The sequence below is a fragment of the Uloborus diversus genome, chromosome 1, assembly GCF_026930045.1.
Source record: "Uloborus diversus isolate 005 chromosome 1, Udiv.v.3.1, whole genome shotgun sequence".
NCBI classification, from domain to species: Eukaryota; Metazoa; Arthropoda; class Arachnida; order Araneae; family Uloboridae; genus Uloborus; species Uloborus diversus.
The window spans coordinates 145617653-145642237 of record NC_072731.1 but is presented as its reverse complement, the minus strand read 5'-3'; the positions used below and the strand labels follow the sequence as shown (position 1 = coordinate 145642237).

Here is a 24585-nt window from a genome sequence, read left to right as displayed (position 1 = left end):
TCTAAATCTGCCTAGGGAATGACTAATGAACTAAATGACATGAAACTAAATTCGGCCCTGGCCTCTACTATAGGGCAAATGCCTCTTCCCCTCCCCTTAATCCTGCTCTTTTCTTTATTTAAAAGTGTCTTGAGCTTACTTATTCATTTGTAGCAGTTATTATATTTGGTTCTTGGTATTCTTACAGAACTAATGTTTTTTTAACTTCTTTTCAAATTAATCAAGCTGTAATATCAGTAGCTAGAAAATTGTATGTTATCTTAAAAACATAAAACAATGAATCTGATGTTCATTTAGAGATTCCTATCCAATGCTGCTTGTAGCAAATAAAGTTGATTTGGTTCATTTGCGTAAAGTTCCTGAAGAACATGGAAAAGAATTGGCTCTTAGCTTAAAGGTAAATTGATTGCTATGTTCAACAATTTGTTTTAAAACAGAATTATTTTTTATTACATTTCATACTAGAGTTAGGTAGTTCCCCCCCCCCCCCAGCCGCTTTTGAATCTGGTTTTCTAAGGTATATCTTTTTGTTAAGAATTGCCTATAGTAATTAAAGTGCTGTAATTAACAATCAGTTGAAAATCACTTATAAACATTATTCACAGAAAATTCTCTCTAACACTAATTACCATTATCTGGTGTTAAGCATGAGAAATGAATATTATTTTGTCTTTTGTTGTATTTTTAACTTTTTTTTTAACTTAAAAAAATAATAATAAAATAAATTAGAATCTGTGTTGGTTTTTCTTCAAGTTACAGCTGTATGAAAAATCCTCATCCCTAAAAAATAGTATCTAGAGAAAATTCTTGACTTTGATCTCTAATTTTTGTGTGAGCAAGATTTACTAATCGGCAATCTTGATTTTTCAGATTCCTTATATAGAGACAAGTGCTAAAGATCCTCCTCTTAATGTTGATGCGGCTTTTCATGAGGTTGTGCGGATTATTCGGTTTGTAAACTTTTTAATATTTTGTACTTAATTTGGCTAGTTGTCTCAATAGTTCTCATAACACTACCAATTGGGTTTTTTTCATTTCATAAAATTTTAATAAATCATATATTAGGGATGTAGCAAATGTTTGGTCATTGTTCTGTATTCTGCCCTTCAACCCAATATTGAACTTGACCATATATTGATTATGTAATTCAATCAAATATTCAGCTTGATTGGTAAGGATAAAGTATTCAGTAGAATACAGATACTAGTAGCAGTAAAAAAAATCAAGAGATTAGGTTTTCAAATATTTAATTTTAATTACAGTTCCGGCACCCCAACTCTAAACACCCCCTTCTGCAGTTCTCAACCACCCCCCAAAATATTTGTGGTATGCTCCGCACCCCCATCGCAGGCAAGTAGATGAAAAAAAGGAAGGAAATGAGGGGAATATCTTAATTTTTCTTAACTAATAGAAGAGGTTTTTTCCCCCCATTGAACTTAATTGAAGGATATAAAATTTTGGTCTCATGGATGAAATTATCTAACGCCAAAAGTAGTAAATTTCAGTTTTATTTATATTCAATGGGGGACCCATTACCCCAAATAAGGACCTTCCGACTGAAAGAACTGCAACATTCATACTGAAAAAAACATATTTGTGACATTCATGAGGTGTTTCCAAATTGACTGTCAAAAGTTATTGAAAAAAAGGAAACAATAATTAATATTTGTTAAAGAATTAAAATATTTTAATATCTTTATTAATCACAAATACAATTAATTTTTATGAGTACATTGAAGTGCTTGCATTCAAGGAACCTCACCGATCGACCGGTGAGTAACCGGTTACTAACTGCAGTGTTCTATTATCTATCGGTTACCTCACCGGTTACCATTTTAGGCTGTTGATTGGTTGATTGAAACACGTGTTCAGTTAACCGGAAGCAACCGGTTGAGCTCGTCAAACGCAAGCGGTGTGAATTAAATAAGAAAACAAATTTATTCAAAAAATGAAATATTTCTCCAATTTGAGCTAAGATTTTAAAACTTTAACTTTCTATTTTAGTTTTAAAATATCAGTACAATTTTGTAACCACTAAAAAACAGGGTTGGCAAAAACCCGGGTTTTTTTTAAAAAAAGCCCATGGACCCAGGGTTTTTTTAAATAAAACCCAAAAAAAACCAACTAAAGTTGGGTTTTTTAAAAGAAATGTGGGTTTTTTGGTCTTTTTTTAGGGAAAATGTGGGGTACTTGAAGCAAATTGTAGCATAAGTATATAGACAAAGTGCAAAAATTGTCTTCGGGTAAAAAAAGCTGGAAAACTAGTTAAAATTCAGCGTTTTCTGAAGAAAAGTATGAAACACGAAAAACATAAGTATGGTGAAATTTCAGATTTTTTAATTTTCATTATTACCAACAGTTGAGGCAAAGTTACTTCTCGAGTGATAAAATCTATAGTTCGTTTTTAATTACTACGTTTTTTTTTTTTTGAATTTTACTTTATTGTATTTCATTTTGTTATGCAAAACTACTGTAGAACCTCAAGTAGTTTAAATCCCTTTTTACTGAATTCCAGCTTCATCAAGACATTTCTTTGAATTTTATGTTGCCTGTTTTTCTGTTTCTCGCACTAAGTTAGAAATATTCAACTTTTTCGTAAGATAATGAAAATACTGTACTTGTTCTTTTTTCTGTCGACCGTTTGAAAAATCTGTTTATTTCTAAAAAATATACCTTGTGTTTATTCGAGATTTGTGATGTGTTGGTTAGCAGAAAATAATTCACATGAAAGCCTTTTAACTAGATTAGTTTCCTCTGTACAAATATTGAGAAAATCTGACGTGACAGGACTTGGTCGAGATAATTTGAGTTATTTATTGACCAGTTAAAGAAAAAAGTTAAATACATTTATTTAAAATCTTTGAAGTATTTTTTTAATGCCGTTAAGAGTTAAGAAATACTATTAAAGTTCAAAATTCATTTTTTATGTTCATTGTCTGTGGTGAAGAACAAATAAGAAAGAAGTTTAAATTGTGAAAGTATTTAAATTAATTATTTTTAAAAAAAATTCTCAGAAAATTAAAAAAAAAAGTGGGCTAAATAATGGGTTTTTTCAAATGTTTTTTTTTTTTTCAAAAAAAAAAACCCATTGGGTCCAATTCGGACAACCCTGCTAAAAAAGGAATAATTCTATGTCAAATCAACCAAATTTTTTTGAAAATGCCACCCAACGTCTCCAATTTCATTCAAATTTGGTGTATTTGTATACTTTTTGATGTTGATTATGAAAATATAAATTATATTGGGATTCATAAAGGTGCTGAATAGGAACGGCCAAGCATAACATAAGCCAAGGTTATTTTTCTGCCACCAGTTTGATTGACACAAGCACAAGTGAATCGATTATTTCAGAAAGGGTGTAAGTTCAGTGGATTCCCGTAGGACTTACACCCATTCTGAAATAATCTATTCAAGTATAAATGGTTACAGTCTTTGCATTACATTATTATTTGTAATAATGCATATCACATTTTATTGATAACAATCTTTTTCCCCATTTTTTCTGTCAATTTAATCATTTTTCCCCCATTTCGTTTGTTTTTTTATTTTCAGACGCATTCCACGTTTCCCTTGCATTCCCCTTTAAATTCCACACATTTTAAGACATCAACTATGTTTTTTAATCTTTTTTCTGCAATTCTAGCTTAAATCCATTTATTTAATTTCTTGTTTAATGGTGGGTTCTTTTTCTCATCTTCTTGCACGGCCATTGAAATTTCGGTAGCGTCCTTTCCTTCATTGTTTAGGAGCCAAAAGCGCTGATTGGTTCCTGTGCATCACGGCGTCCCCCAATCCTTTCCCTCATTCGCCGATTCATCTTTTCACCCCGTCACACTCTGCCTGCAGCACTCGGTCCAGTCGGATGTGTCACAGCTCTTTCCGTTTTTGTGGACAATGGAGAAGATGAAGCAAAATTGCCTGACGTCCTTGGACGACTGCGACTTGCCGCCTTATTTATTAAATCCTCAATAATGAGGTGAAATACTTTTGCTCTAACTTTCTTCACATATAATCAGGACCAGGCAAATTTTCGATGCAGAGGACGACCATAAATGTGGAAACTTGCCTGAAAGTCGAACGACTTACATGGCCAGTACGCAGCTAACACCTGCAGTGAACCCTCCATTTTCGACCTTATCAAGATGCACAACCTCTCTGTGAGTGGTGATATGAATCTGCAATTTTCCTTCGTAAGTCTCCTTTGAATTTTGAAGTGAGATGACTTCAGCACTGACACCAAGGCGTTTACCAACCGTTGCACCCTTTCTACGCAGCATGGCCTGCAACAGACGTCGTCTGTATCCGTTTGTATCCTGTATACATCCCAACTTTCTAGTGTGCATCTTGAAATGAGTGTCCCGTCTGTCCCCCATTTAAGTGGACTGTTTTCGCGAACAAAGCAATAGCATCGTCTCTTTTTTCCGGTTTTAACGAACTTTTCAATCTCCAGCTATACGTTGTTTTTTTTATTATTATTAGTGTGCTTTTCACCTGCTGTTCTTTTAGTGTTTTTGAAATAATGTAAGTGTCTAAATGTCCCTAACCTGGTGATCACCATCCAAAATTCCTGTCAACTCCTGTGTGTTTCGAAATTCGACCTAAATAAAATGTGTGTGGTAATAAAAGTGTTTCGTTTCTATCGTCTACACACACTCATCATGGGGTAAGTCGCCTTTGATTTTTAACTTTCGTTGGGCATTCAAGGCAGTCGTTGACCTCAAGTTATTGCTGCGGTGATGCTTCCACTTCCACGACCTAGAAAGTTAAATTATTTATCTTTTGATGAATTATACCTAAATCTTCTAAAATTAACACAACGTACCATGACAATGTATCATTTTCAGGAAATAAAAATGGGATGTAAACTGATTACGTTGTTAAACACTGCTTTGTTTTAGCTGTAATATATGATTAAAAGCTACATAGTATTAAGATTGTTAGTAATGTATTGTGAAATATGCAATGTGTTGAAAAAAAAAAACAATAATTTCTCATTTACTTAGAATCTTAGAACTTACATTGCTCATTATACTACTCTAAATTTTGCAATAATTTCTCCTTTTTTTTCTTTGTAGAAATCAACCCCCATTAGCAGACAAAAGAAGACGTCGCTTTTGGATGAGGAGAGGAAATCGTTGTATTATTATTTAGCATTTAATGAAACAATTTTTTTACTATATATATGTGTTTGCAAAATGATGGTTTTTTTTTTTTTTTTTTCAAGTATTTAACTCATTGTTTTATATGAGATTTGTTACTAAAAGTAAATTTGTTTATAGTTGATTTATGGCTCTCACAACTTTACCTAATGTTATCATATATGCCCTAAACAATTGTTGCATGTTTTATTTTAATTTTGGTGCAAAGCGTTGTAAAATATCATTCCATGGCATTTGCATCTTCTCTGAAACCCAGATAACTATCACATGTTAATAATTAGTTTCAAAATTTGATATTCTGGAAAAGTTTTGCTTGCCTAGTCAAAAATATATTTTGTGTATATTCACTGAAAGTATGAACAAGTTAACAAGTAGCAATATGGAATAGATGAAAGCAAGAAAAATCAAGTATTATTTATTTAAAATAAAATATAGTGGTAATCTAGTCAAATGCGAACAATAATCAATGTTTTTTCAGGTCTAAATTACAATGTAAAATCACTTTGTTTTGGGTGGGGAGGGGGGGAGGGGCTTTTTATAGGGCTTTAATTAAGTTTTACTGCCTTGAAAAAAAACTTAAAATCTACACTCACAAAGTATGTACCATAAAACTAATGTGTACTATTATTATTATTTTTCTTTAATAGATTGATCACAATTGTTCAGTTGTGGTACAACTAGCAGTTCACTGTACGCGATGTTGCTTATAATGTATATGATACGGACATGCTTACCTACAGAAATGAAAAAGCATAAAATATTGTATTGCCATAATTCACTTCACTTCCAGTTTTGCAATTGATCTTATTGCCATGCAGATTGCCGAAAAATAATCTCTCTTATGATTCTGGCTAGAATGAGTTACGTATAAATATGAATAGTTCCTTTGCATTTTCACTCGTCTTACAATTATTTTATATGTACAAATGTAACCCACTCTCCTTCAGAATTGGACTTGAAAGCAAAGTTAATTATAGTTTAATAAAAATGCGCTAAAAAGTCTTAAAAGAGAGAAGTTTATGGTGACATATTTGAAGAAGAAAACCATTGTTATTTAATAATTATGAATTTTATTGTTTATGAATTACAAACAATGTATAAAATAAATAAAAGCAAAGTTAGCTAAAAAAAAAAAATAGCTAACTATTATATAGCTGCTATTATGATAAATAAATTCTCGTTTAATCCTGATTCAGCTGGTAAAATTAAAAGTATTTTTCCCCTCTTCAAAAATCTAGATAGTTATCAATATTTAATGAAAAAACAGAAGTGTCCAGCTAAAAAATAAAATGAATTAATGACTGCTCATTTAACTTTGACATATTCAAAAATAAAAGAGAGTTAAAACGAAAATCAGTTTTCATCTGACACATTTTTTGAGGGATCAGTTATTGCAAAAAGACACTGTAATAAAGGGTAGATGAATATTGTTTCTCAGTAATTCAAAAAGTAATCTTATTTATTTTTACACCTTGAATTTTGCACTAAATTTAGAACAGCTGATTGAACATGCTCCATTATCTTTTTCTAATCAGCAATAAAAAAATGATAATAATAAATTCCTGAATGGCTGCCGAATGCAGTTGACAATTCTTCTTACAGTCACGTCTCAGCAACAGCTAAGCCCTTTTAATCTTACCGAATGCTGAAGAAATAAAATTAGCCAAAATTTCTAAACCACCTCTCCAAACAATCACTAATGGTCACTGGGAAACAGTGCTACCATTCAATGAATTGCCATATTCTTAGAAGAAAAGTCAACCAAAAATGAAGAAAAAATTGTTTTATAGTTTTTTTACTTGGGAAGACAGACTTCAGAAAAGAATAATGGTTTTTTCTTCAGGGAGCATTCTATCTCTGTCTCATCTCAAAATAGAGCTTTTCTCTAGCTTTTTTTTTTTTAATATTAAAATGTATCTTGCGAATCAGAACACGTATAAAATTAAATTTATTTATATTTTCTTTCATTATTTTATTTTTTCGAGAAAACTTGTGAAAGCACAAAAAAGGGAATACAATCACACTAAGTTTTGTTAGTTCAAAAGCAGAATCAAGAGAAAAAATTGAAAATATTTTAAAGGGCCTTGCTTGCTAAAACCAATTACAAGTATTTTATTTGATAACAAATAGAAACTCGAAACGAATAAAAATTTTACGCTAAAAAAATGTAAAAAGGTGCAAATTTTTACGGTTTTTAATTATTTTCTATGGTAATAAAAGGTCTATATCGATTAGGCTTAACTGGTGGTGGGTGGAACCGGCTGGCAGCCGGGCTAATCAGATAAATAATCATGATAGTTTCATAGGGGCCCCCAACATATTTCATTCCCAAATTTTTAAAAATATCATCCTGCAAATCACAGGCTATTTGGAGAAAAATGCGTGGGCTGCCAAAGCATATTTGAAATAGAAAATAAAAGTTAAAATGTAGTGAGCGAGATTTAAATTGTACAAATGAATAGCCACACCAGCAGTTCTAAGCAGGACTGTGGAGTCGGAAGAAAAATGACCGACTCCGACTTCGGGAATTTTAGAGCCTTCGATTCCGATTCCACAAGAACTGGCAGGGTTGCAGATTTTAAGGGAAAATGATCGACCCCGACTATTGAACTTTTAAACTTTCGACTCCTGACTCCAACTACTTTACCTCAAAATCAGTCCGACTCTAACTTCTCAGCCTTGGTTCTAAGTTTTTGAATGTACAAAACAAAAGTAGTGTGTGTGCTTTGTGTAGTCAAAAAAAAAAAAACTTGATAATATGGTCAGCACCATGCTAAACTTAATAAACAAAGGAAGGTGAAAAATCGGGAATCTCGTTTTTCAAATTCAATGGTTTGCTGCAGTACTCAAGAAAGGCTAGTACTACTTCAAACAATGTTTTACTCTTATAGTTATCTATAAAAATTAAAACATTGAAAATAACTAAACACAACAAACTTCTTAAGTATCAAAGTGATTAACATTATTGCACCAATTTCTTTTGTGTAAGGTTCTTTCTTTTTTTTTTTTTTTAAATTAACTATATACCTACCTTTTTATATTTTTAAAATTTTTTGAAGCACTTTTCATAATTCCAAAATGCATAACCATTACTTTCAAATTTTAAGTTTGCATTCACTTTCCAGACCAAGAGGAAAAAGTGTAAATTCTAAGTCTTATTCCAAAATTTCCCTACATGGAACTTTTTTGCAGATCTACGAAGTCGGAGGGAAAATGGCCGACTCCAATTTCAAAAATTTTAGAGCATTCAACTCCGACTCCTTTGCCCTAACATCAGTTCAACTCCAACTCTCACTCCGACCTTGCGATCACTGGCAGTGTTATTGAGGGAAAATGACTCCGACTCTTGGAATTATTAACCTACAAATTCCGACTCAGACTCCTTCTCTCCAAAATCAATCTGACTCCAACTCCGCAGTACTGCTTTTTTACACTATTTTAGCACTTGAAAAAAAGCATATTAAAAAAATAGAACATAACTTGCGAAAAAAAAAAAATTTAAAAAATAAATAAATAAAATAAACAAGATTGAGTCTGGTACCAGTCTATAAGTTGGTTTGATCAATCTCAAAGGAGCAATGTTGACTTTTGAATTAGACCTGGTCTGATCAAATAATTACAGCGATCTGGGCTAAGCGCAGCTTTTTGCAGGTTTCACTTTAAGTTAGAAACATGAGTTTCAACTACATGATAACATCTGAAAAAATGAAATTTGGAAGCAAAATGTATAGTTTCAATTACCTTTAACAAATGATTTATTTATTTATTTAATTTTGCCTTTTCCAAAAGGTTCGCCCCTCCCCCTCCTCCAGACATTATTCTCAGAAAGAACCCAAACCCGATTCATTACCAACCCGACGTTTAATAATCCAATGATTGTTTAGTTATGCCAAACCAGATGTTTAGTAAATCATTCTCATTTTTTCTTCATTCCCAGCAAAACTATTATGCAGCCAACAAACAAGATCAATATAAATTTTTGAGAAAAATTTATTTAAAATGTTAAATATCTATTTGCTTTTATTACATTAGTCAAAAGAATGTTTTTCTTGCGTTTAGCATTTGCCGACAAGACATCATTGCACTAAAAAATTAAAACATTAAATGTACTTTAGTACACTTCCTTGTATGATTTAAAAGAATTGTTTACTCATCGATATGTTTTGTTGCAGAATAATCCAACAATACTCAGATAAATTGTAAATAACTATAGTAATAACTTACTTGCAACTTCAGAGTGAAAATAAAAGATAATATTGCAGTTATTTACTCAGAGAAGTACTTTAAAATGCATCAATGACTGTGTCTGCACATTTGACATGCTGAAGATCTGTTTAGCGAATGTAATAGAAAAGGGAAAATCTCCGAAGCATGTTTTTTCTCCAATGACATCCCCACCCCCCTCCTTAACTTGTCTCGTCCTGGCTGTTGTCATTCGGCACATGTTTGTCTCGTAACCCGATAACCAGATGATGACGCCTTAGGTCTGATCGGAAGTCACCACTACATTCGGCAGGGACGGGGATGGTCAGGGGGGATTGTACTCTTATAGTCTCGGTCAACGCACTGAGGTGTCGAAACCAACTCATCGATAAACAGAACTTTCAAGGATGAAGACACACCATTTCCCCTGTAGCAATAGCTGTCCCTTATTTTGTCACTATCTGGACGACGTTAAAAGGGACTTACAGACTCGGGCTAAATTGCGGGTGACAAAGTGGGTGGCCCCAAAAGGGATTGATTTTTTTTTTATTTATATATAAGATACTTCTACTTTTTACTGCTAATTTTTTTTCAAGTTCATATTCGAGAAAATTTTTATCACTTACGATAAGCGCCAAAGCAAACAGATTCCCTGAGGAAATACAAAATTTTCCACGGGTGGGGGGGGGGGCAAGACGTTTCCGGCAGGGGGGCAATTTCCCTCCCTGCCCCTTCCTAGGAGCCACATCTGTGTCTGGGGAACATCAGGCTAGAAGGTTAGTGCAAAAATTTAAAAGAAAAAAAAAATATTTATGAAAAAACTTGAAATTGAAGCATTACACATTTTATGTGTCAAATCTATCAGATCACATAGAATTAAAAAGTTCAAAATTATAAAGATACTTCTTCAAAAATTATTTCCTTTATTTGAAATTGTGATAATTAAAAAAAATATATATACAAGGTACTTTGTTGTGTTTTATTTCATTAGAAAGAACATAATTTATGTCTTCAAATGTAAATTGTTGAGGAAGTTGATATATAAAAAAGTTTTATGGTGTTATTGCATTAAAATGTTTTAAATTATCACGACCTACTGACTGAATTCACAAATAACAAAATTATTGTTTGATTACTGAGTGAAAGTATATTCCGTTAAAACATCATTAGTAATTTCCTGCTTTTTTAATTGAATTGTTTTGGTTCAGTTAATATTAAAATATCCAATTCCTTTAATCCTTCGTAACTCGAAACTTCTCAGTTTTGTGTTGTTAGTTATAAACTGGTGTTTAAAGGAAATTAATGTAAACTTATTATGTTGTCAAATGACAACAGAATAAGTTTACATTAATAAGGTAGTGCAAAACTAAACAATTGATTTGAGTGTACCATACTGTTGAAGTGAAGGATTGCATAAAGATTAACTCTTTGTTTCTTTGTGTTGCTCAAAAGCAACATGTTTCATTACCTCTTATGGGATAATGACTGTTATTTGCCAAAGTTCAAATAAAACTTTAAAATTTTTGTATTTTAAGTATTGTAATTAATTCAAGCTTTAAAAAAGTTCTTTATTTCATAAGAACATGTAAATATAGTTTACATACCCTACTTTGTACAAATGAAATTTTTTTGACTCTGATTCTTTTAACATTTGCCAATTAAAAGGTAAATATTTCAGTTGTTTTGCATTTGCTTTAAGTTTTGATTATAAAAATAATTTTCATCTTTTTATTTTAAAAGTTACTTTTCTCACAAAGTATTAAATTATGAAGTTTAAAGTCATGAAAATAAAGTTTGGTTTTGTAGTGCAAAAGTTCATGCTGTTGTTTATACTTTAATGTGTTTTTGTAAGTTATAATCATGTTCCATTTTTTTTTTTTAACCCACATACAATTGTGATATAATTCTTGTGATATTTTCAAACTGTGCCAAAAATTCATCCATTTCTTAGAACAAGTTTTTAACAATAAAAACAACTTGCTTTTATTTTAGTGGTTCTACTCTTGTTTTAATTTTTTTTTTCAAATTTTATATTATCAAAATTTTATTACTCATCAAAAAAGAAAAAAAAAATTTCAAAGGTGCCAAAAAATGTAGAAATTTTACTATTTGGCATTATATGAATGATTTATAATATTCTAAGTTTTATAATTTAACTTCCAATGGTGAAAAATGTTACAAGATTAAATATTGAATGGTAGCAACATTTTAGGAAAAAGTTTTATGAATACTTATTATGAGATTTCATGTATTTACTGGTTCACTGATGTTAAAAAACAAACAAACACATAAATGTTAATTTTTTGGTTTAAAAATATTGTTGTAAATTTTATTGTGATTATTGTATGTTATTGGGTTTTAATTTATTTCATTAAGGATTTCACAATAAAAAGTGTATGACATTTTACATGCCAATGTATCTGTAAAAAAATGCTACTGAAAATTCTGTTTTGTAGTATCTGATGATACTGCAAAAAAAAAAAAAAAAAAAAAAAGAGAGAAAGAAAGACAGAGAGATCCTGCTTTATTTCAATTACTTAAGATGCAAATTAATAAATACAGTTAGACCTCGATTAACCAAAGTGACTAGGACCGAACCAGTCCTGCTTCATTAAATCAAAAAAAAAAAAAACCCAGATAATTGAGAGAACTTAAAAACAGCTGTCAGGAACCTGCTGAAACTTGAATTCTAGATTTAAATATGTTTTAAATTATATTACTATAACTATAAACAATAAATTGGATCAATAAATGTCATACATGCTAGAGAAAAAAATATAAATTTAAATAAAACATATAGTAAACTTCAATATTTACTGTGTCCCTAACCATGCAATTATATACTTTGTGCTTCAATTTTAAACAAAAATGTAATTAAAAATAATTACTAAATAAAACATTACTTTACATTTAGATTCTATTGCTTTTGTATTGAAAATTATTTTGTGTCTCAAGTGATAGAAATGCATGGATAATTTGATGGTGGGCTTAAGAATGGCTACCTCCAGTGACATTGAGTTTATACTGTTTAACAACAACAAAAAAGAAAACATTTACTTTTATGAAATTCGAGGAAATGATGTTGGTTAAATGAGATTCCAATATATAACAGTTTTGGACAGTTGAGGTTCTAGTGTAATGTTATGATAAATTTGATCATCTTGGGAATGGAATTATAATCTTAATTAATACACAATTTGTTTTGAGAAACAAGGGTGTTCTCATGAGAATGATAAGCTAGAAGCAAAAAAGCTGTTGAAGCACTCGAAGAATGGAAATTTAATCTAAAAAAATTAAATAACAGTCAAATTTCATTTGAACCAAAATATAAAAAATATTTTCAATGTAAAAAAACTAGCTATGTGTTCTATTACATCAATTTCATTGTCTAGTAATAGAAATTTGTATGTTAATTGTTGGATTAATATTTTTTTCCTTGCTATCAAAGGCATATATTTATTTAATTAATTTATTTTATATTAGTAGTATTATTATTTTGTGAAACATGTAAATTGAATGATTCAGTAATATACAATCAATCATGGTTTTTCTTCTGAATATGTACATATGATACTTGAGAGTATTTTGATTTAAAATTTTTCATTTGTTTGCATCTAAAGATTATCTTGTATGTAAAAGTTAAGCATCTGATCAATGACTAAGTACAAAACTTGGTAAATTTGATGTTTACAATTAAAAAGATATTGTCAGATATGTTTAAAAATTATATGAAGTTTTCAGATTAAGTATTTTGGCATACTAAGATAATTCAAACATGAACCAGAATTTTATTAGTATTATTACCCTGACCAACCAGTGTTGCAGTTATGTACAAAAGTTTGTTTTGAGATTGATCAATTTGAGACTAAGTTTTATAAATTTAAATTGAACATAAAATCTAGTCTGGAAATGAATTTATCTTTAGTGAAAAAAAAAAGTTTTTTTACAGAAATTCTTCCCTGATGGGGAAAAAATCCATTGACCAGGAATATATTCAACTTGTAAAATGTCAGTTGACCTTATTCAGACTGACTAAAATTCCTTTTTATCGAACATACTCTAGCATGACTTCTAAAAAAGTTTTTAAGTAAATGTTGGAAGACATTGGTATTGATAGTATGTTTGTACAAACTTTAAAAATGGTGTGTTAAATGTTTTAAAATACTGAAGAGAGTTTTATACTCAATGAGACTTTTTTGAAAAGTGCTTTCATTTCATTTGAGCTACCATTGTTTTTTCGTTATTTCATTAGTGGTTGGCACCCCTGTTGAGAAGATTTTTTGCCTTAATACTGGAAATGAGCTTTATGTATTGATGTGTGGCAGATGCTTAATGTGTATCCTACTTTTAACTGCTTTTGTACTGCAAAATACAAGTAAAAATAAATAACATAAGTGAATTGAACTACTTAGTCTTTATTAATAATATTGTATGTGGCTGCCACTCATCGGGGCAGAAATTAGTCTTTTTATAAAGACCCAAATAAAGCTTACAAGTGATAAGTTTTTTTAAGGAGTGGATTTCCAAAAAATATTTAGAAGAATAAGTAAATTGTCATTTGCATAAAAAATTCAACTCATACATGTGATTTTTCAGCTAATCAGCGGAATCCCATCAAATTTCCGTCTTCATATTCAAGGTTTTTTTTTAATACTTGGCCTGATTGTCACGGAGAAATCTGAGGCCTGGTTTTGCCTCCAAATTTTTTCTTTTAAAATCATTGCATCTCTATGCATTTTCTCTGCATTTTATTATTTCTTATTGTGTAAAAAATGAAGACATGGAATTGAGTGACTGTGTTGCATTCATCATTTTCAGAATCAATAAATAACTTTTAAGAATAAATAATTTTGAGTTCAACCTCAAAGCTAAAAAAAAGTACTACAAAGCTTTTCAATGTTTCAATAAACATGTGCGTTAATTGTGTTTGAAGAGAAGCATTAACTACTTCTTGCATAATAAAACTAAAAAAATGCTTCTCTTTGATACAATTTATTGGGCATAGTTCATATGTTTAATAGACCTTATGGTTTCATGCATAAGATGTGATGTTTGATTTTATAATTACACATAATTTCATTCAGATCAAAATTTTTGAATATGTTCTTTTATTAATTAAAAGCAGAAATTAAACCAAATCCAAAAAAGGGAGGGGGGAGAAACAAAAAAAAAAAAAAAACATGACCAAATCATTTTATTAACATGCATTTCCAAACAGCAAACTTCTTTTAATGCATAAATAAGTAATAAATAAGAAATTATCAATATTCAAAATTAGTAACTACTATTTATATTTATTGAAGCTTTAAAGTTAAATTACTGAAATAATTTTGAAAATGTTTCATTGCAAAAATTGGAATAAATTATCAAACTTTTTTTTCATTAAAATAATTTTACGTTGATTTAATTAATAGGGGAGAAACATCTTCCTCCGCTCATATTCATGGAATTTTGTTTTGAAACTTAATTTTTTTTTAAACAAAATTTCATAATTATTCACTTTTTGCCTAAAATATCTTTTCAAACACTTTTCTTGAGGAGGAAAAACTCCGCCTCTAAATTAACTTGAACATTCTCAATTTTGAATTCTCGCTTTGAAAATAAAATAATCTGATATTTATGCAGTTAAAAGTTACCAAAAAATTCAACAGATGTCGCTGGAGTCTGATCGGGTTTTTTGTTTGATTGATGGATTTTACACTACAACTTTTATTGAAATAACAGAGCCTGATAGAAACACGTATCAAGTGAAGCCTTGTTTTACCTTCAGCCTTATTTTGAAATTGCCTTGATTTTTTACACAAACAAGTTAAAATAAAAACCAAAAAAAATTAATGCTACCTTGTTTTACGATATTAATATTTCAGTAAGAGAGTTTAGAAATCAGTTTAACAGGAGTGGTTTAACTTTAAAATGTATTAGACTAGAGGGCCATGACCTACCACTGGTTATAACACAGTTTAAGAAATATCTGGGTGATTCTCCAAAAACCTGACAATTTCCAATCCCATTTTTTTGAAAAATAAAACTGTCGAAAAAAATTATACCTACTCTTTGTTAGGAACTTATTTACAGAAAAATAGAGGGAACTCACTTTAACTATGTTACACACTCAAAAGAGGGGGTCAAATTTTTATACAGCAAGAGACGGACAAGCAGCACCAGGAGAGTTACAAAATAAATGTCCTCATAGGTTATCTAAAATATAACTATAGTAATAAAGAAATAACTGAAGCCTAAATCAAAAAGTACGGTTATTAAATGACAAAACAAAATTTATGTAAAACCTCCTTTAACGGACACCCCCAATTTCTTCGAGTACAAATCCCACATAGGTATTTCCATATTATTCACTCTGAATAGCTTACACTTCAAATAACGGACATTCATTTCAACGAAAAAAAATTTATTGCTACATTAAAACTTTCTTTAAGTTAGCTATAGACAGGATTATAAAATTTACAAAAACAAAAGTTTCCTTCTCATTACCTACAAGTTTTTGTTTAAAAAACTAAATGAGTTAGTGCTTCAATAAGAGTAGAATAACATCAGATAAGTTATTTCTAACTATTAAAAAAACAAAAACACTTTCTGAGTTAAACAATTTTTGTGTTAGGCTACTGGGACATAATATTGTTAGGATTTTGGAGAATCATCCATCTATCTAGTTACTATAAGTAAATAAACTTAAAATTTCACAAACTGAATCACACAGTGCAAAAATATATTTCTTGAGTATAAATAATTATGTCTTTTAATGATTGACTCATACAAACATTAGTATAATATTTCTCATAAAAATAAGCATTAATAAATGTATTGCATGATTTGCATCTACTGACTGAAACGATGTGCTGAGTTGACTTAAGCAGTTGATGAAGTTAACATGTAGAATAAAGTCTCAATTTTTCTCTTGCCATTCTTCCCTTTTTTTTTTAATGTACTGAAAGAATTTAAAAGAGGCAATGCATATATTAGTATAGCATAAGCTGAAAACTTCTAAATAAAAATGTATAAGTTGAAAATGCATTCCTTAAACAACATTTTTGAAATGTGACCCGTTTGCGTAAAATGTTTTAAATCCCATAGCAAAAATATTACTAAAGTACTAAAAGTAAACATGTCTAATTGAAACTAAGCTCCTGACTTTTAATAACCTAACAAAAAAAAAAACTATTTTTATAATCTAAAATGAAAAAAAAGAATTCCTTCCTTTATAAAACTTTTTTAAAAAAACAATTGAGAAAGTGAGAATGAAAGGGATGTAAGTGGCAAAACTAAAAATTTCGAGCTAACTAGTATAGGGCAACAGATGGTACTAGTAGCTCTGGTAAGTGCTGTTATACAGTAAGATTTAGAAAAAAAAATCAATGAAAGTCTACTAAAGATTCCAACTTGAAATGCGTTTTACAAAAAAATTTTATAAAGTCCACTTACATCCCTTTGCTTCTTACTGTCTCAATTGTATCCCCAAAAAGTTGCTAAAGTCCTAAATAATGCTAACGCCCTTTCTTTCTACTCTAAAAATTTTATTATAGCAATGAACTTGTTTCCGTTTACGTCATAGAAGATTGGTAGGCGCTAATTTGTCACAGCTGGACAATACTTGTGATTTATTCAGCAAGTTACCGCCCTACAGCCAGGGCTAAGGCAGAAATATATGAAATACACCGCCAGCTCAGTCATTTCCAGACGAGGACTGCAGTTTCGTGCTTATTAGCACTCATCAGCCCGGCATAGGAAAGTGACTGAGTTGGAGATAGAAAACCTCTTAAGGAAGCCAAAAGTGCCAAACAAACTGGTAGCTAATATAAAATTAGCACAGACCAGACGAGTGACCGAAGCAATGGTTCGCTTCAACTAGAATACTGAAGGCTAGGCAAGTATATTCAGCAAGTTACCGCCCTACAGCCAGGGCTAAGGCAGAAATATATGAAATACACCGCCAGCTCAATCATTTCCAGCCGAGGACTGCAGTTTCGTGCTTATTAGCACTCATCAGCCTTCAATATTCGAGTTGAACTGAACCATTGCTTCGGTCACTCGTCTGGTCTGTGCTAATTTTATATTAGCTACCAGTTTGTTTGGCACACTTGGCTTCCTTAAGAGGTTTTCCATCTCCTGCTCAGTCACTTTCCTATGCCAGGCTGATGAGAGCTAATAAGCACAAAACTGCAGTCTTCGGCTGGAAATGACTGAGTTGGCGGTGTATTTCAAATACTTGTGATTTTTACTTAAATGAGCCATCTTTTGCAGTACATGGAAATCAGAAGTGTTCAAAAAGCTTTAAAAGATGGGGATGCAACTGGGAGCTTTATCATTGGGCAGTTTCTGTGCAATTTGTATCTTTAGTCATATACTGTGTCCTTCCCCCATGTCACAAACTCAGAATTTCACAAACCCCCTCCCTTCTCAAAAAATGAAATCATGTGTGGACAACATTATAGTGAGTGAGAATTTTTTAATTAAATCTTTGACGATATTTTTTAGCGAAATTTTCAGCAGTTAAAAAGACAACATTAAACATTAAACACAATACATACCTGCCAACATCTACTGGGAAAAAATCCAGTAGATGATTAAGACGGATTTTTCATTGTTATTTAGGGAAGAATAAAGATTTTTTATTATCCTTTTTAGTACAACCAAATGTTCCTTACATCATATAACAATCAGGAGAAATGATCAAAATCCGGGAATCCCCCAGAAAAAAAAACAGTAGAGTTAGCTGGTGTGCATTGACATTTAAAGAAAACTATTTTCAGAAAAAGAAGCAAAAGCTGAATGAAAATTAATTAGTTTTGTTTTTCTTCTTGCTTATGATTTCTAAAATTTAAGGTTAGAAGAATGTAAATAATTTCCATATTACCATTTTATTCTTTTTCCTTCTCTTTTTCAATACTAGCTAATGGCCACCTAGAAAAAAAAGTAACATAAATACATTAACATTGTATATCATATTAATTGGTGAATTTTTTTTTAAGTTAGCTGTACCAACAACTGTACACTACAAGGTAAACTAAAGGAAGTAGTTTGCTAGAGGCGGCTATTGGGGCTTATAAGTGGGGGGAGGAGAGGCAAAAAAAAAAAAAGGCCATAGAACTTTTGATGGCAGCACAAAAATAAAAAATAAATAAATAAAATTTTGTGACGGCTTGTTTTGAGAGCAGATACATGCTAATTGATGTAAAATTTAACTCACGTTTTAGAGTACTAACTTAAGAGTTTGATAAATTGAAAGGCTCGGGGCAGAAATGTGACAAGAGACAAGGAGTGATTTTTCGATCAAAATTTTTGTTTCTCAAAACTGAAATTGAAATAAACATTACAATGGACTATGTCATTTGAAGAAAAACATATCTGGTTTTAGTATTACAGAATAAAGAATGTAGAATACTTTTGAAAAATTCTACAAATATTTTTTATAAGTTGGAAATTGGTTTACTGCAAATTCACATCATGTGGCATATCACATTCTTACCGCGAGCCCTTCAATTATGTAAACAATAACTTCCCCCCAAGACACACTTCGACATGAATTAGACTTACATTATTTACTCCAAAGGTTACTGGTTGTGCGCTAAATAATGTGTCATAAACTAAAACAAATAATTATGGTCTAAAAATTTTGTCATCCCCCCCCTCCGAATCGCCGCCGCTGCCTAAGCCTAATAACGAAAAACCATTCTAAATGATTTTTTTTAACACTTACTAATAGTTAACAGTTCTAGCCACTGTAGTCTTATTTGATTCAAAATTTACAAATTATTCTAGAATAGGTGTTAACAATATTTTTTTTATACATACGTATTAAAAGAGGTTACAAGGAAAATAAAAAATACAACTGAAATTTTAATGGAAAAAATGGACCAGATTTTGAAGAAAAAAAAGACTTTAAGAGACTTGAAAATAAAATAGGGACTAGTTGCAAGCCCTGTCATTTTTAATAAGACTTGCAAAATTAATTTTGCATAAAATATTTTTAAATAATATACTCCTGTACAGTGTTTATTATAATAAATTTTCCACTACACGTGTTATCAAATTTCAAAGTATTTACCTTGTATATATACATTGTAAAACTGAATTATCTGTTTTATCTTTATCTTCTTCTTCTAACCTCCCTATTGGATCTAAACCAAATAATGAAATGCAAAGGGAAAATAAGCATTACATCTTTATGTCAATTGTTGATAAGATCTATTTGATATTTAGTACTTTAAAGACTAACATACAGGTTTTAGTAAAAGTTTGAAAGAAAATAGCTGATGCAATCAAAACAAATGGGGAAACTCTCAAAATATGTAATTAATTTGCTGCGACAGTATTGAGTTGCAGAAAAAATGCAAGCTAAAATGTTTTAAAATTGTTATTTGTTGAAAGGAAAGTAGATTCAGTAGTGCCTATAAATCCCATCAAAAACATATAATGTACAACAATGCCAAGTCTCGCTTCCACCGTAAAAAGTAGTGAGATATCAAATACAACCAAGTCAGGTGTTTTAGTTAGTATTTTGGGAAGCACATATTTAACAACTTTCTCCTAAATTGTTTCCTAACAAATTACCATAGCCTTAATATAATCCGTTATAAGTATCCTTATTAATACTAGATACCTTTATTTCTATAATAATTAATATAATGACTTGGCAATCACATGGCTACATTATGACAGAAGAATTATGGATATTTTTATATTTTGCCGGCACAGGCACTCAAGTCACCAATAATTGTATATCCTATGCTAAATGGAATAACCCCACTGGTATCAGTTTACTTATAAATTTGTAAATCAACATTTTTTTTTAATGTGTATCCCGTGCATTTTCACCTATTCAAACAAAGACTGACAGGTCGTATTTATGCAGTATTCATACTAGCACAAATAAAACGCTCGCTCAGATCGAGTACGTAGATGGTATTAAGTTGCTGTGTGATTGCCAAGTCATTATAATAATTATAGAAATAAAGGTATCCAGTAATCATAAGGATATTATAAATGGTTATGGTAACTTGCTAGGAAACAATTTAAGACAAAGTTGTTAAATATGTGCTTTCCAAAATACTAACTAAAACACCTGACTTGGTTGTATTTGATATCTCTACTTTTTACGGTGGAAGCGAGACTTGGCATTGTTATACATTTTATCATTTTGATGGGATCTCATTTCTTTTTGTTGGTAGCTTTTTTTTTTTTTTTTGTGAATAAACTTTTTAAAACGCCAAGAGGTTTAAATCCAATATCAATAAAAGTAAAATGTTGTTTTTTAAATGAATTGAAGAACATGAGGCAATTCAACATATAAGAGGAACTGCTGCGGAACTTGCTACCTGTTAGATTTGAACTGTTGTCGGTGATACCAAGTAACTTGAACCTCATGTCGACCGAACTTGGCTACTTTTTCACGTTTATGTTTTTTGGGATATCATTATTTTTTGAAAAGCTAAATTAAAAGTTATGTTCACAATTAGAGAATTAAATGTAAAAGCATGTACAAATGCATGACTTTCTTTTCCAGCTTTTATGGTGCACTTGTTTCTTTTTATTAGTAATTTCAAAGATATTTCGATAACTGGGAGCTTGGCACAATTGCCAATTTTGAACAAAAACCGCTTGCTTCTGTCACTATCAGCTAGACAAAAGTACATTTTAAGCTCTTGGTCTTGTGCGTCCACAAATTTGGCGACAATTGGGAAAATTGCTCAGACTCCCAGTTCTCAAAATATTCGCGCAATTTCTATATTGTCCGGGGGAATTATCAAAACGTACATCGCATTTTTCTTCAAGTGTACACTCTTTTTTATTCCTTGGAAATTACATAAGCATCACAAATGTCTGAAGTCTACATTTTTCCTCAAGGGAGAAATTGAATGTTTTAACTATGTGGCTAATTTCTTAAATCACCTCAAGCGTATTCAAGCTCTAGATTTGAAAGTTTAATTGTTTGATAGTTTTTTTTCCTTTTGATGGAAATTTAAGTATTGTTTAAAGCCCCATTTTGTTAAAAAATTAAACATTTAATTTTAAATTTCAACAAATTTGTTTTGGCAGCGTTTGACAAGCGGTTTTGTTTTGATCATTTGGCGAACTTTTTGAAATTGAACCATGAAGTGATTGCGGCGCAATGCAAATAAAAATACCATATTTTTTTGCTATACTAATGTAGTGTTTTGTAGTTTTAGATTTTTTCCCTTCATCCAAGCATAAACTCTATTTTTATGCCGAAGTAAACATTTTGATGAATAAATCAACCAGTCATTGTAAAAAAAGGCACTTTTCAAATATTGATACTTCCACAACTATTAGAGGTCTAGTCATGAAATTTAGGATTTTTGTTCCACGAATAGTTATTAGATGTGTCAAGTTTCAAGCATGTAAGAATCCAACATGTCTTCATATACTAACTTCAAAACCGCCTATTTTGACATTGAAAGAACAGGGCAATCATTATTACGGCATCACCATTTTCTGTTTCTGGTACACATTATTTAATGCAACAATTACAAACTCAACTAACTAGGCAATGATTTCATTTTTATAGTAAGAGAACGCCATCTGTGAGTAATTAATTAGCAAAATGGAAAGTCGCTCTAAAACTACACCACGTGACTGAAATTTTGGGAATGTTTCAATTTTTCCTTTCATTACATGGTGAATACTAACTAAGTTAACAATTTCAAGCTTGTGTACAATTTCAAGCTTGTGTGACTGCTAGAAGTATCTTAGAATTTCGATGAGGTTTTTTCCCTATCATCTGTCAGAGATAAAATTCACGAACTTTGACTGGCAATAATTGGTGAACCATTGGTACAAATGGGACGAAATTTGCAACCATAGCTAGCTATCGCATGTTCTTTTAGTTACTAAAAAATCAGGCTTTTAGCTTTACCTACAATGAAGTTACAGGGGGTCGAAATAGCCATGAGTTGCTTCGAGAATAGGATAGTACGGCTGTGCCTGTGTTTGTTTTGAATTGGCTTGCTTTTGCTACCCTTGGTGGGGGCACTACCATGCCCGCAGATAATGGAGAGTCACGGGACAAGAAGTTTTGTCTGTTATTAGTAAGTGTCCCCTATTCGGGAGGATCATGTTTTGACATTTTTCCATTTGACTATCTATCTCAAACTAAGACAATTGATTTGAGTTACTATGCTCTTTTAACTGCCTTGTTAATCTTTTTGTCTTGCAAAAAATAACAATAACATACTTTAAGTAGGAAGCTAGTTAAGGAAATGAAGTGTTCATTTAACAAAATTTAGCATCTGTTTTAGCACTTTAAATCAGTTCCTCAATACAAATATTTAATTAGGTTTCTAGTGCATATCTCTTGGAATCTCCTTTCCATTGATAATTTTTTTTTATTGCTTCACTGCATGCAGTTTCTAAAACTCCTTTTTTTTTTCAGACGTCATTTCCATTCACAAGTACTTCCCCCTCATCATCGGCCAAAAAGTTAATTGCTTGATTGGACTTTGAGGTATAAAGATCGAAAAATTGAAATGCGACACTACAAAATCTAATTTAACTTTTTTATTTTAGAACTTATTACATTTACAGAGCAACATCAGTGCAGAAAAAGCATTTTAAAATTTATTGCGGGGAAAAAAGTGAATTTTGTAAGGTTACAATAAAAAAATATTCACAGATAAGAAAAAGGCTTTTTCTTGCAAATGTAAATGCACTGTGTATGGTCAGCTTATAGAACATTTTGCCACAGCAATCTTCTCTTTTTTTTTTTTTTTTTTTTTTTTGTTTTGTTACTTTAACTATGTACGTGACTTGGAGTGTCCACTTTTCAGAATGAATTGTCTGGAACAACCTACATTAAGAGACTAGAGCTTGAGAAAATTTCTGATAATTAAAGAAGTCCACTATTTGGGAGTGCCTGTTAACACAAATTTTACTGTATACACACTATATCACCAAAAGTCTTGGGACAAAAATTCACATTTTTACAGATTTCTCGAGAAATATGAGATAAATTTTTCTGTAACTTTCGTCATATGAAAGAAAGCTCCAGCTGTCATTTTTCAATAAGAATTAAACCGCCCATGCATTTAGGGGACTAGCTACAAATAGATGAAACCAAAAAAGTTTTTGGACCATCCTTCATCGTAAATAGCTGTGAATAAGCCGAAGTTCAGCAATTAGCTTTCTTACTATATACAATTATTTTATACATTTCCACGAAAGTATCACTTATATTTGTGAAGACATAAGCATTTCTTTCAAAAACATCAATTTTGTTCATATGTTTTTGGCTCATAACATGCAGGGTTTTCCATCAAATCGTACCATACTTTCAGAAAACTTTCCAGCATGTAAGAGAATTGTTATATTAAATTTTGAAACAAAAATTTTGAAAATTTGATGGAATATGAACATTTAAAACCTAAGTAGATCTGCAAACTCCTAATAGAAGTCCAGTTTAATATCTTAAAAATTTCGAAAGAGATCAGTGTTTTAATGAGACAAATTTGAATTATTCTTGGATAGGCGACGAATTGCAAGGGGTGGTGCGAAAATTTGCAACACTTGCCTGCAATCATTCGGTGTGATTCATGATAAAAATAGATTATTTGCAAACTATCCCTAAAACAACCAGTAGGCTACGAATCTTTGATTCATCCCCTATTGGTAGTTTTAAATTGAAACATAAGAGCGCAGCTTAGAACTCTCTCTTTTGCTTTTCTTTTTTTTTTTTTTGTATAAATTTCATATTAGAATGTGAAAGAATTTGTCATAAAAATGTCTTACTTATAATAAATATTGTTTCTTTATCATTCTTTTTTAAAAGACCATCATAATGAAATAACAGAAAAGGATCTTTTGCATTAGTTTTCTTCAAAATGTCTCTGTTAGTACCAAAAAGAACAGTAAAGTGACTTTCTCCCAATAAAAGCCATATTGGATATAATGGATTCTTATAAAATTGTCCTACCTATATTATCACAAAAATATAATAATCATGGTTAAAATATCAAATATAATAGATACTATATATTCTGTAGAAAGTTGGTAATGATAAGTATTGAGCACATTATAAATTTGGAGCTATTTTGCATAGTTAAAACGATGTCAGCTATACCTCTTAAAATCTAAATCTTTATGAACTAAAATTCTGGACATTTGTTCCTGGTGGCAGCACCGTTATGGTGTGGCAAAATGACTAACACATTCATTTATTCTTAATTAAAATGAAATTACAAAAACATCACTAAAA

General features: G+C 30.8%; 1 protein-coding gene and 1 long non-coding RNA gene across 10 annotated transcripts in view; one reads left to right on the top strand and one right to left on the bottom strand.

Moving 5' to 3' along the window:
- The first annotated feature begins 295 nt into the window (after positions 1 to 295).
- Positions 296 to 11859, top strand: LOC129232724 (uncharacterized). The gene is made up of 3 exons (XR_008581385.1): positions 296 to 397; positions 871 to 950; positions 5076 to 11859. It is a non-coding gene; the product is annotated as an uncharacterized LOC129232724 (long non-coding RNA).
- Positions 11860 to 16047: 4188 nt separating this feature from the next.
- Positions 16048 to 24585, bottom strand: part of LOC129221867 (probable ubiquitin carboxyl-terminal hydrolase MINDY-4) — a 69318-nt gene continuing 60780 nt past the window's right edge. For 3 of the 9 annotated variants that reach the window (XM_054856227.1, XM_054856236.1, XM_054856245.1), the window contains 4 exons: positions 24120 to 24303; positions 19423 to 19495; positions 18232 to 18278; positions 16048 to 16305 (listed from right to left, as the gene is read on the bottom strand). In XM_054856227.1, the coding sequence (XP_054712202.1) occupies positions 18236 to 18278; positions 19423 to 19495; positions 24120 to 24303 (300 nt within the window). In that variant the 3' untranslated portion in view covers positions 16048 to 16305; positions 18232 to 18235. Of the gene's footprint in view, positions 16306 to 18090; positions 18279 to 19422; positions 19496 to 23109; positions 23182 to 24119; positions 24304 to 24585 lie in introns of those variants that run through there. The other 6 variants (XM_054856270.1, XM_054856289.1, XM_054856253.1 and 3 more) reach the window with 5 other exon arrangements.